This window comes from Ipomoea nil, unplaced genomic scaffold (assembly GCF_001879475.1).
Source record: "Ipomoea nil cultivar Tokyo-kokei standard unplaced genomic scaffold, Asagao_1.1 scaffold1043, whole genome shotgun sequence".
Classification (NCBI taxonomy): domain Eukaryota; kingdom Viridiplantae; phylum Streptophyta; class Magnoliopsida; order Solanales; family Convolvulaceae; genus Ipomoea; species Ipomoea nil.
Window position 1 is genome coordinate 1,110,485 of NW_017617471.1, and position 13,932 is coordinate 1,124,416.

At 32.5% G+C, this 13,932-nt stretch overlaps 2 protein-coding genes across 2 annotated transcripts; one reads left to right on the forward strand and one right to left on the reverse strand.

Moving 5' to 3' along the window:
• Nucleotides 1–5,478: 5,478 nt before the first annotated feature.
• On the forward strand, nt 5,479–9,586 carry LOC109181771 (beta-fructofuranosidase, insoluble isoenzyme 1-like). The gene is made up of 7 exons (XM_019331681.1): nt 5,479–5,749; nt 7,283–7,291; nt 7,387–8,252; nt 8,366–8,524; nt 8,714–8,958; nt 9,048–9,147; nt 9,249–9,586. Exons 1-7 carry the CDS (start codon nt 5,554–5,556, stop codon nt 9,426–9,428), a joined length of 1,755 nt encoding a protein of 584 aa, XP_019187226.1. The 5' UTR covers nt 5,479–5,553; the 3' UTR covers nt 9,429–9,586.
• Nucleotides 9,587–11,591: 2,005 nt separating this feature from the next.
• LOC109181775 (40S ribosomal protein S14) lies at nt 11,592–13,745 on the reverse strand. The gene is made up of 5 exons (XM_019331686.1): nt 13,634–13,745; nt 12,758–12,877; nt 12,576–12,621; nt 12,246–12,331; nt 11,592–12,024 (listed from the first exon to the last, which is right to left on the reverse strand). The coding sequence occupies exons 1-5, from the start codon at nt 13,634–13,636 to the stop codon at nt 11,827–11,829; spliced, it is 453 nt and encodes a 150-aa protein (XP_019187231.1). The 5' UTR covers nt 13,637–13,745; the 3' UTR covers nt 11,592–11,826.
• Nucleotides 13,746–13,932: the final 187 nt, after the last annotated feature.

Here is a 13,932-nt window from a genome sequence, read left to right on the forward strand (position 1 = left end):
AAAAATTTAAAGATATATTTTAAAAAGTCAAATTAAAACAGTTACATCAAATATAAGTTTGTCAATTTCAATTCACATCATAACTGGCGGTATTAATTGTGAATTAACATCGAAAATAATTAAGAAATAACATGTGTGATAAGACGATCAAAATAATATGCACAGAGTTAAGAAATAATTAAGAAATAACATGTGTCAATTTGACTAAAAAGGTGCTGGCAAGAATAAAACTCGTAATTTTTAGATACGAGAATCTATACCAAGACTTATATGACACTTTAATTTAAAGAACATAATAGTCACTCTTTTTGTCAAATCTCAATATACATATTAGTCAAAAACATTAAATAACCTATACTTTTCTAACTTCTAATAAGTTCATATTATAATTTTCAAAGTGCATGTTTATCCAATTCCACACTTGAGAAAGATCCGTGTATATATTGCATATTCGCATGCTTGACTTTGTGTATGTATAGTTGGGAGTGTTGATAATTGAAGTATGTGCTCCATTGGTTATATGCTCACACGCCCCCAGTAAACCGTAGTCGCTTATGAGTGGCGGTGAGATTCGAACCCATGACCTTTGGTCTGGCTCTGATACCAAATTGATGCATGTGCTCCATCTCAACTAAAAGCATAAACTGAGAGTTGGATTGCACATTAATGATTATATGCTCACATTGATTTCCCCTTTATCAATTTTTGGCCTTAAAATATTACTTGCAACGTGTGATAAGGCATTGGACATGTAAACAAATCAACAACTTTTTGGAAGCAATAATGATTCCTTGTGGTATTACAACAAGCTAAGTCTAATAGTCAAAATTATCCATTAAAAGAGAAATAAATTTTACTAGTATCATATCATATTCAATTTGACTATGTGTATGTACAAAAGAGCAAATCAGAGTTGCTGATATCTTGACAAAATATTCGCTTCGTTAGGCTAGGAGTGTATGTTCAAATGCTTAATAGTCCCCCGGCCTTCTTCTATCCTACTGGTCGTGATAGACGATAGGGCGGGTCGGAAAAGCCGTGCCTCACATGATCGAGTTCATGTATTGTGCGTTTTTTTTTTTTTTTTGGGATGTTCATAAAATGACTCTTATATTATTTTAATTTTATTGCATGTTTGTATATATACTACCCCGTAATATTTTTCATATATCTAAACATATCTTGTAAATTTCTTTTATTCAAAACCTAGTCACACCCACCACATCTCCCTCCTATATATATTCATTGAACCAAAAGAGGAAAGTCATCAAGAATAGATATGGATCAAAAAATAACTTTTTTTATTCATACGATCCACAGAGCAAATAAGGAATGAAGTCACAATTTTTGACCTCAAACAACCTTTGACACTCGTCCTATTTACTTTTCTCAGCTGGAGAATGGAGAATAATAACCAAACAAGCATGGAATAATATTCAATCCTACAAACCCCTCCTTAAGCTACAAATTTCGAATTTTACCAACAAAAAAAAAAAAGAAAAAAAAAGAAAAAAAAAAAAAAGGAGAAGTATGAATTTAATTTTGTTAAGGACACTAATGTACAAGTATTTGACTATTTGGGGCATAAAGACCAATTGAAAACTTAAGGCACATTAATATATGATTTATTTCACCAATTTCAAAATAAAAACAGTGATAAATTATTAAATTTTAAGTTTAAATTTATGAATTGACTAATTTTTACAGGCGCATTACGTGACTGATTGTGTCACGGAATCAATGCGCAAAAGTTGAACTTTTTTCACCTCGAAAATAGATAAGAACAATATACAAAAAACATGCATATATATGTGGTGGTTTTCTCGTTGATGTTTGGGAGTAGTATACATGCAATTCGTTGTAGGGTTAGTTGTGCCTTGTAGTTAGGCCCACTATACCATGCATATAGCTTGGTCCTATAATTCAGGGCATATATAAATAAGGCATTTATATATTAGTGGATGAATTGAACCAACCTGAATGAATTTCCATTTATATCATCGAAACCACGAGATACAAAATGTATACTCGTAAAGTACCGAATTTCATAACATAAGATACAAAAAAAATCATAACACAAAATACATATACATGTTATATATTTACTTATGTAATTTTAAATTCAAATCTGATTTACGTACATAATTTGTGTTCATACTTCATAGACACAGAATTTCACGACACAAGACACATAAATTCATAACATAAGACACAGTTACTAATTTGTTTCAGGTACAAAATTCATACACTTAAGATACAAAATTTCATAATACAAGACACAAATTAAAAACTCACAATACAAGATACATACACATGCACTAGGATCTACGATGCACTGTGAACCCTGGTCACGTCCATGGTATAAGGATTGGAATGAATTGAAGGACAAATGTTCTTAGATGTGGCCCTTTGATTAAGAATTAAAAAAGATGGGGAAATACCTCAAAAGAGATTATCAAGTAGGTAAAACATAATTCTCGTATTTAAAGATTATAATTTTTATTCTTGCCGACATTCTAGATAAGGTCTTTCTAGTGCAGTTTCTTTATATATGGTCTTTCTAATACAGTTTACATCGTCAAGTACAAAAATCGATCATATATATTCCGCCTACTCGATCACACTTTTTTTTGTGGCAAAACATATTATTTTTACCATTTGTGCTGTTGTAATATATATTGTACTAGTTCTATTCTAACCACACCTTTCGTTTATAAAGATCATCTTTACATCAAATTAAATGTGTTAATTAGCATTGAATCCAAGCTAACAATATCTGTCCTAATCAAACTAATACCCTACTAGTAGGAATTGTTTGGCTTCTCTAACACGGTGCTAGGGAGCCCATTGAGATTAAACCGCTAAAGATATTACCAACTCATTTAAAGTCATTGATTGATATATAATTAAATTAAACTCATAAGTTAAAAACATGATTTTTTAACATGTGAAAGTAATTGGGTTTGGAATAAATTTGACTTTTACTAAAAAAAAAAAAAAAAAAAAAAAAAAAAAAAAAAAAAAAAAAAAAAAAAAACTCAAAACGGTTAATCATGACGCACCCATTACAAATAACTTTCATAAAATATCATATATATGAAATTCAAGATGTAAGATCACATCTCATGTATTATCTTAGCTTATCCATTTGTACTGTGTCATGTTCTTCTTACACAAATAACGGCATATTAATTGATCCTCGTTACATGTGTTGATCCAATGGATGCCACATTTACTTTCAAAAGGTGAAATTTATTGTGTTTTTAAGATCTCATATTTCGACCTCTGAAAATAGTATAGAAATAAATTACAATCAAACATCTTAAGTAGGTGTATCGATGCCATATTCATTTCCATATATTTTTTGATCAGTCAAAGGTAATGAAAATTGAAAAGATAAAAAAAAAAAAAAATTGGTCTTGGAAATGCCAATACGGCAATACTTCAAGCTGGATAAAATTAAACCTGGAGGCCAAGCTGTTTAAGTCATTTTGGGCCGGCCGGAAAAACACGAAATATATGGGAATGAAAAAGTCAAAGATCTATGCATATTTTTCATTATCAGCTCATCTTTGACTTTGACAATGGAACTCACACCCTTGGAGCAAATTATATTGTGGATCGTGGTTGGTCCGGACCACTAACAACTATAGATCAGAGTATTTGTTTTTAGTATACTAAAAGTTTATTTTACTTAATGAGATGACTAAATGAGTTTGATAGATTCTCGTATATAAACGTTACGAGTTTGATTATTATCAACATCCTTTTAGTTGGACTTGTCACAGAGGTCCTTAATTTTTTTACATGATTTATTTCTTTTGTATGATTTGTAGACTACTACACATGAGCGACATTTATTTAGTACAGATAATTGAATAGTGGCTGCGAATTTTCTCCATCATCTAAAGAAAAGTTCATTTTTAATATACTATATATAGGTTCATTTGTAGGTCGTATATACTAAAAATGAACTTAATTTCAAAAATAAATATGTAGTACATATACTAGAAATGAATTTTCAATATACTAAAAATGAACTTATAAATTAATGGTGGTCCACTTTACAATATGTACCATGATCCATAATAATAATAATATAATGATAGCTTAAAAAGTAAACCAATCAAATTAAATGGGTTTAATTAGAAAATTCATAAATTTTTCCAGCTTTCAAAATCTCATAAATTTCAGAGAGTATAGTCAAATACCGAATGGGAAAATACATTGGGAAAGAAATAAAATCAAATTTGTACACTATAAAATTCTTTACTTCTCCCAACAAGCGTAATATTATACAATTTTATATAAAACGTGAATAATATGTACAGTTTTAACTAAAAGTTTAAAATAATAGTTGAAATACACATTTATTATATGTTCAATAATATTTTTGTTGTGTATATGTATCAATTACATTATTTTCTTATGTATTCCAAGCAACACGCAGATATAGTCTCTTTTTTATTAGATGGCGTAGCATGAATTGACAGACACCAAATTAAAGAATGTATATATTATATCTCAACAAAAATGTTAATTTGTAGTTGAGCTATACGTTTATAATGATTTTAACGCTTCCAAGGCAGTAGTCCAATAATGAATGAGAAGTTACATTTAAAACTTGCTTCTAGTGGCACCAAGGTGGGATTCAATTTGGTGGGATTTGGGAGTGATCTGTCCTTGTGCATAAAAGTATACAATTTGAGATCGAGAATGTGGGTTAGTTGTAATTTTATTGAATTACATTGTTTTAACCTAAGTAGAACTTTTGTTTGTTTCAATCTAGCTATCATAATGTATAATGATTTACACATGATTTTGATATTGGTATGGTTACTAGCAGACACTATTACCATTCCAATTAAACACGCATGCATGATTAAAATAATCATAAGAAAATATGGGTTCATATACTTCATAGAATAAAAAACATTTTTTTCTTTTCGATCTTTTCAAAGTATACTATTTTGATTCAAACAGACAAATAGACAATGAGTAAAAAAAGTCTTCAAAATAGATTGAGTCACATTAACACTAGGATAAGGAGTCATAATGTGATTAAAATACATAGAATCCTAATATAATAATATCAGTCCTAATACCGATCCTAATAAGCCTAACTTCTTGAATTAAATCTTTAAACCGTTATCATCCTTAAGAATAATTACTACAACCTTGTACTAAATACCCAAATAGTTACCCACAAAATCTGAAAGTTTCTTAATTGTATACTAGAGTCAAGTTATCTAAGTAGTTATCGACTTAACTAAAAACTCTCAACATTAAATTTTTCAAAACTTATCCAAAACCACATCCTCCTCTCTATCTATTTTAGCTTTTAAGTCAAATCATGCATCCTCTGATATCCTCATAATCCGCAACTCTTACTAGTCCAACCCACGCTTCTCTCTCATCACATCCCCTCCTCTATATAACCCAACCCTAGACTTCTTCCCATAACCCTCCTTGCATCTCTTCTTTCTCTCTCTCTCTCTCTATATATATATATACACTATAACAGAAGAGACAGTACATACGTACAACGTTGTAATGGCGTTGTCGTCCCAAAAGCTTGGGTGGGTTTTTCTGCTTTGTTTTGTGGTTTTCTGCGGCTACAAAAATGGCGTCGTCGTCGTCGAAGCCTCTCACAAGGTTTATATGCATCTGCAATCCCAAAGCGCCGTTGATATCAAGAAAGTTCATCGTACCGGTTACCACTTTCAACCCCCACAACATTGGATGAATGGTATATATGTCTTTCTTCCCAATCTTAATTTCCTCTAATTAATTATATTATTTAAGCTCATGATCTTTGGCGTTCTGTTTTCAAAACACTATTTGAGATTGTGCATGAGTAAACCTATCTCGTTTTTTAATAATAACTTATAATTCAGAATATATATATATATATATATATATATATATATATATATATATATATATATATTTGTGTATGTATATATGTACATATATGCATGTAGGGATGCCAACTAGGAACAAGATAAATTGTTATCTTATATGCATGTGGATTTTATAATGTCAAAGATTTTGTGCCATAAGATGTTAGAGAATAGAAAATATTAATTAATTTATTAGTCCTATTAATAATAAACACATAGATCTCGAATTTCAATGTATTCAAGATCAAGTTTATACTCGACGAGGCTTATAATAACAATGAAAGTCTTATTAGGGTTTAGTTTGATAATATATATATATTTTGAAATAGTAAATCTGATTACAAATGTTTATCAACTTGTTGCCAGTTAGATACAAGAAAAGTCCAAAATTTCTCTTTGTTCTGTAGATTATGAGATTAAAGATTGCGTAATCACTTTTTTTGCCCGTCAAAATCGGATCTTTCCCGACGAAGACTACTTTATTATTAAGTTATTTATTTATTTTTTAAAAAATCATAAATTTATGTGTACATATACTACTACTATTTTATTAATAATTTATTTCATAAGACTAATCCTTATACATTATAATAATTGCATTATAGAAATCTGTTTTAAAATGTTAAAAAATTATTTGAAAAGCACCGGCCAAACGGGCTCGGGATATGTTGTCTTAGCATATGCAACATGTATTTGAGACTTTTATTGTTAAAAATAAAAGTCCGATTCAATTTATCTATTATATATACGGTGTTGATTATACGTAGTGTAATTAGATATATTATATTTACTTAAATATTACTAACACCGGAGCTAATATCAATATTGGTGTGGAATCATGCATGTGTTTGGTGTATGTATAGATTAATTTATGTAGGGAGAAGCTAAGCAAATTAATTAGCTAATTAAATATGGCTGCTTGTATATTATATAATATATATTATATTCGTCAACTGTACTGCCAATCAAGTGTACATATATTTATACATATATATAATAATATATGCATTGGTCAACTATATATGTGCTGTATCGCGGCCTAGTTGAAATTTGTAAGGCCCAACCTAATTATAATTGTTCATGAGATTAATTATTCATTAATTATGTGCTGGACCTTCCTAATCTAATTTAATATATATATATATATATATATATATATTGCTCACTACAATGTTAAATATATTTTGAATCCACGTCTATAGTAACAACTTACCAAACCCTTGAAATATGCTAGGTTTCTTAGTGAAATAGCCTGGTCACGTTAATAGTTGTATTAGATAATGATTATATGGTATGTATATATGATCATTGACTAATTATTTTCTTTTAATTTGCATGGCTGTTGTTGGGATTGGGATTCCTTGTCAAATGAACGACAGATCCAAATGGTGAGTAATGATTACTTAATTATTGGATTAAATTAAAAGTAAAACGTTAATTATCATTTAATTTTTTTAACGGAATTAATTGATTCTTGAAACAGGTCCGATGTATTACAAAGGACTGTACCATCTTTTCTACCAATATAACCCGAAAGGGGCAATTTGGGGAAACATAGTATGGGCCCATTCAGTGTCCAAAGACATGATTAACTGGAAGCCGTTAAAGCCCGCAATCTACCCGTCAAAGCCCTTTGATCAATTTGGGACATGGTCGGGCTCGGCCACCATTCTCCCCGGTAACAAGCCCGCAATCTTGTACACCGGAATTGTGGACAACAAAGAAACCCAAGTCCAAAACTTGGCTTACCCAAAGGACTACAACGACCCGTACCTTCAAGAATGGGTGAAGCCCGACTTCAACCCGATTGTTATTGGGGATACACCCTGGATGAACATTTCGGCGTTTCGTGACCCAACCACGGCCTGGTTGGGCCGGGATGGTCATTGGCGGATGGTGGTGGGCTCCAAGAGAAAGCGAAGAGGGGTAGCTTATTTGTATAGGAGCAGAAACTTTGTGGATTGGGTTAAGGCAAAACACCCATTGCATTCAGCTCCCCAAACCGGAATGTGGGAGTGCCCGGATTTCTTCCCGGTTCAGGCTCAGGGGAAAACCGGTTTGGATACTTCGGTTCTTGGGGAGAATGTTAAGCATGTGTTGAAAGTTAGTCTTGATGAGACAAGGTATGAGTACTACACTGTGGGTGCATATTATCCGGATATAGACCGGTTCATTCCTGATAGGAATTCTGTTGATGGTTGGGCCGGGTTGAGGTTTGATTATGGCAACTTCTATGCATCCAAGACTTTCTTTGATCCCAGCAAGAACCGGAGGGTTCTTTGGGGCTGGTCTAATGAATCCGATGTTAGCCCGGATGATAGTGAAATAAAGGGTTGGTCTGGAGTTCAGGTACTATACATTGACAAAAGTGTCAGATCGACCCATTTTATGTGACATGTTATCGTATTATCTTTATTGTTATATACTAAAAACATTGTTCTTTGTCCCATGTTTAAACATAGGCTATTCCACGTAGAATCTGGCTTCATTCTAATGGAAAACAACTGGTGCAATGGCCAATTGAAGAACTGGAAACCATTAGAGAGAACAAAGTCGAACTGAACAATCACAAGCTGAACATTGGAGAGAATATTGAAGTTAAGGGAATCACAGCTGCACAGGTTTGTTCTTTACTTTTCTTGGTTTTTCATATTTGTAACAGTATTTTTTAGAGTAATAATCTGTTACAAAAAGGTTGATGTTTAACTAAATTAACAGCTAATAGTGATCAAATAAGTTAAAATTGGTTGATAAATTAACTATTTTACCAAACTGGCATGATATCTTATCTTAATATATATAAATTGTAGGCTGATGTTGAGGTGACTTTCTCCTTCAAAAGCTTAGACAAGGCAGAGCCATTTGACCCCACCTGGGCTGATTATGATGCACAGAAACTCTGTAGTGTAAGGGGTTCGACAGTCCAAGGTGGTCTGGGACCATTTGGGCTGGCAACCTTAGCTTCAACGAACTTGGAAGAGTTCACACCTGTTTCCTTCAGAGTGTTCAAGGACCAACACAAGTACAAAGTGCTCATGTGCTCAGATGCAACATTGTATGGTTATCTCATTATCAGATCGGTTTCACCTTTTATTATTTGACATGTTACATGCTCTAATATAATTAATTTTTTACAAATTACAGGTCGACTTTGAGGAATGAACCAAGAATGTACAAACCCTCATTTGCTGGATTTGTAGATGTAGATCTAGCTGTAGAGAAGAAACTGTCACTTAGGAGTCTGGTATGTGACGAATTTAGTCAAATCTTTCATTTTATCGACTATCTTCTTCTCTTTTAGCTGGTCGATCGTCATAACTAATATCGATGCTTGTAATTTTGCAGATTGATCATTCAGTAGTAGAGAGTTTTGGTGCAGGTGGAAAAACCTGCATTACATCTAGAGTTTATCCTACATTGGCAATCTATGATAATGCTCACTTGTTTGCATTCAACAATGGCACAGAGGCAATTACTATAGAGACTTTGAATGCATGGAGTATGGGTAATCCTAAAATGAACTAATTATAGTTGCAAAAGGGGGGACTTACTTTAATTTTTAGGCAGTGTGGATTTTATTTGTTATTCTTTTTTTTTTTTAATTTATAGATCAGAAGTAGCTTTATGTTTCGAAAATTTGTATTTCTTTTTTTTATTTATAGATCAGAAGTAGCTTTATGTTTCGAAAATTTGTACAAGGTTTTTATAATATACAGTTATATAGAAGTACGTATATTCGATTGCCAGCAGATTTGCTTTTCATTTATGTGATTGCCAACAATATCAAAGTGTTCTATTTCCTCTATTTCTTCTCAATGCCGGACGAAGTATATGCGGGTGCGTATAAAGAATCTATCCACTTTGAGTATAATTATTTTTTTTATTTTTTAAAATGTTGAATCCCCAACCTCAAAGGCCTGCCAAAGCATTTGGAATGATATAAATTCAATTGTTATATCGTGCACCAGGGTGCACAATGCAAAACGACGTCGTTTTTATAAGTATTACTTAATAATTCTGTTACAGTTTTTTTAACATTTGTGTTTATGTGTATTCTGTTTAGAGTTTCTGTGTATTATGTTAAGAGTTTATGTGTATCATGTAGGGAAAATGGCGAGATTGGTCCCTAAGTTATAATCATAGTGACAACTCAGTCATTGTGTTATTAACGTATCCATTTTTAGTCCCTGACAGAGTTAATTCTAGGGGTAAAGAAGTAAATTCCTTTAAAAAAAACTTGTATGATTGTATGTAATATAACCTATTTCCCCCTTTTACAAACTTAGCTAAAATACTTTAGCTCCAAACCTACAAAATCCCTAAATTGCTTATGTAATAAACGAAGAAACCCTACTCCCGTTTTTTGAAAAATCAAATTTCAATATTTCAATTCTATTTATTAAAAAAAAAAAACTTAAATGACAATTTTTTGACAAATACAAAAATTTAATTTACTCATAACATGGACAAGTTTAGTATCTTTTCCCTGGATTAGCCTAACTCTATGACATTTTAATGGGTAATAAATCACCACATTTACATCCAAAATTATCTCCAAATTTGGATAAAGTTGAAATACTACAACTAAGAGATGATATCCTATAATTAATGTAGTTCATCAATACGGAGAATATTGATTATTTATTTAAACATATAAATTAGAGAAACGAAATTAATACATGTGAATCAGCTTGAAAATGGACGAATTTGAGATTTTAGAGCTTGGGGAAGAAAAGACCTTCGATTGTAGGTATAAGAAGAAAAGAGTGATTGTTCCATAATGAGTTTCGACATAAGAAGAGGATTATAATTTAAAATTTCTATTTTACCCATCAATTATTAAATTGTTTTTAATTTTTCTGTTAGCAGCAGACAGTATATTAATGCTGGGGACCAAATTCGCCACTCCGCTCATAACTGAGAGACTAAACTCGGTGACAGTCATAACTTAGGGACTGAGTCGAAACTTGGTTATAACTCAGGGGCTAAAGATGCAATTTTCCATATTATGTATTATGTTAGATTATGTGTATTATGTTAGGAGTTTATGTGTATTCTACTATAGAATTTTGTACATACAAAATAAAGGATTTTTTTTTTAGGAGTTAACGGCATAAACGGGAAATAGAATTTTTAAAATAAAAAAATAAAAATAAAAATATAAAAACGACGTCGTTTTGGGCCATAGCGCACAATGCATTGTGCACCCTGGTGCACGATCTCTATTTGCCATGTAAATCACGGTGACTCAATGACTCAGTAGACAAGGCCAAATGGCGGTGCGTACAAGGGATCTGCCCACTTTAATTTAGACATAATCCCCACTGCCCCGTATGGCAAAACCTATTTCCTCTATTTAAGTACTACCTAGATTGCCAAGTACCTATTTCCTCTATTTCAATACTACCTAGACTACCAACAATCTTCGAATTTCATTTCTATACTTCCTAAATTGCCAACAATTTCAAATTCCATTACTAGATTACCAACAATATTCAAATTTCATTTATGTACTAACTAAACTGTCATCACTTCCAAATTCCATTTCAAGTATGCAAATCCTGGTATTATTTCTTCCATAACCACATGTTTAGAAGCCTAAATATTGCATTGGTGAAACATTAACAATCTTAGTTCTATTGCTTGTGAGAGTTAAGTAGAGATGGTATGACCTAATCAAAGTAAATATTAGTCTAATAAACAAAAATATGACATTAAACAAAGACAAGTAAAGATTAGTTGTAATATGAAACAACTCCATCATCTTACATACTACTACCAAAAGTTGGTAAAATTGACAACCACAAGTGCCTCTTGGCTACAAAATGTTTAAACACCCGAAATAAAGAACGAAAGCGAAACAAAAATGACCGGACTTGAGGGTTCGAAACATGGTGGTGAGTGCACAAGTATAACGAAGGAATCACAGCCTTCTTCCCCTTCTTCCACCCTTTCTACGAGTGCTATCGGTGGGAATTGGAGTAACATCCTCTATACGGCCAATCTTCATGCCTGACCGAGCAAGGGCTCTGAGAGCAGACTGAGCACCTGGACCGGGAGTCTTGGTCTTGTTACCACCTGTAGCTCGAAGCTTAATGTGAAGAGCTGTAATCCCGAGCTCCTGCAATATTATCAACTGCTAAGTCAGTCTCCAAAGCAGACATAAAAGGATGAAATCTTATAAGAAAAAAAATAAAATATATTTCATTGTTATATCACGACTTGAAACAATGTTTACTAGCACTTAACATACATAATAACTGTTTAAACTGAGGCTAGAAAGACAAAGTTACGTAAAGAGAGCCTACAGTTCAACACATTAAAAAAGGAACAACAGGCTACCTTGCATCGTTGAGACACATCTTGTGCTGCAAGCATAGCTGCATATGGAGAAGATTCATCTCTGTCAGCCTTGACCTTCATTCCACCTGCAGTCAAGGATCATTACCCACGAAATTATTTAAAGGATAGAAGAGTATATTAGACAATTAAGATGACGAATGGATTATAAGTTTAGTTTTAAAAGCCTAAGAGTAACTTGTGCCAGAATCATATCTGTAAGGTTAGTTTTAGAATGCAAAAAGGGGTGTTGGCAAAATTGACTAAATCAAAAAACCATAAATGGAACAATAACAGTAGTAAAGAAACGAACAAAAGATGTTCCCAACATACCAGTGATGCGAACCAGTGTTTCCCGGCCAGACAAATCAGTAACGTGCTGGAATGAAAAACAAGAAAACACTGTAAGCTCAGAGTTTGAGCATAATCGGCTTTACTGTTTCTAATTTTTATTCTTCTAAAAATTATAACGAACGACTATCACAATTAGGAGCACAAGACAGAACAATACTTACAATGAATGTGTCATTGAATGATGCAAAAATGTGGGCAACACCAAACACCAATTCCCCTTCCCTAATGGCAGGTCCAAGGGTCACATTCTCCTCCTTGGGCTCTCTGGTCTTTCTCCTTGACTACAAGAAGAAAGGCACACAGTCACTACACATCCTTAGCATTAATCATAATAAAATAGAATTATGCTTCACATGAACATCAACCATCAATTTTGAAGTCTCAATTACTACAAACAATACACAACTTTCAAATAAATCAGCTCAAACGATCCACATTAAACTACAGTTGCTAACTACAAAAGCTCCGAGGTAACATGAAATTCAAGAAGATTATAACAAAACCATAAATGGCTTAATAAAACCACATTGCCGTTTAATACTTGGGCCCATATCCCTAAACAAATTCCTATTAATCGGAAATACAGAACATATATAGCATTCAACTTACATATCACTGATAAAGTTCAAGTTCTTAAGAGAAATTTCTATGAATCTCATAATAAAATAGAATTATGTTTCACACGAATATCAACCATCAATTTTGAAGTCTCAATTACTAGAAACTATATCTAACTTTCAAATAAATCAGCTCAAAAAAATCCCCATTAAACTACAGTTGCCAACTACATAAGCTCCGAGGCAAAACGAAATTCGAGACGACAAGCATAAAATCGCATTGCCCTTTACTAAATTAGCCGATATCCGTTAAAATTTTCCTATTAATCAGAAATACAGAACAAACTATCCCATTCAACTTACATATCACTGATAAAGTTGGAATTTTTAAGAGAAATTTCTATGAATCTCGCAATATGAACCATAGATCACAGTAGAACATTGCACGGGCAAGTTGAAGATGTAGAGCAGAGTGATTACCATGGCTTCAGGTGGGTGGAAGAGAGCTGTAGAAGCTGAGCTGCTGTTGAGGCTGAAGAACCCTAGCGATGTAAGCAGAAGAGAAATGTCATGTTTGCTGCATCGTTTATATAGCTAGGTTTGGGAACGAGGGGATATACCGAAACTACCCCTGGACTTCTTATTTGTGTGCCAATGCCCAATGGGTTATGGGTCCAATGATTAAAATCAAAATCTGAAAGCTTAGATATAAATAATTAGCCCATTTACCTTATTTTCTTTTTAATAATCATAAGGATGAAAATTCCATAAATTAAAAT

Bases quoted from the DNA above. Each gene is read 5' to 3' on its own strand.
- LOC109181775 (XM_019331686.1), bottom strand. The intron at 12,622-12,757 runs GTAAGTATTGTT...TTTTCATTCCAG, and splicing joins CATTCAATGACACATTCATT to CACGTTACTGATTTGTCTGG. The intron at 12,025-12,245 runs GTAGCCTGTTGT...ATAATATTGCAG, and splicing joins ATGTGTCTCAACGATGCAAG to GAGCTCGGGATTACAGCTCT.
- LOC109181771 (XM_019331681.1), top strand. From the start codon at position 5,554: ATGGCGTTGTCGTCCCAAAAGCTTGGGTGGGTTTTTCTGCTTTGTTTT. The intron at 8,959-9,047 runs GTATGGTTATCT...TACAAATTACAG, and splicing joins ATGTGCTCAGATGCAACATT to GTCGACTTTGAGGAATGAAC. The intron at 9,148-9,248 runs GTATGTGACGAA...GTAATTTTGCAG, and splicing joins AACTGTCACTTAGGAGTCTG to ATTGATCATTCAGTAGTAGA.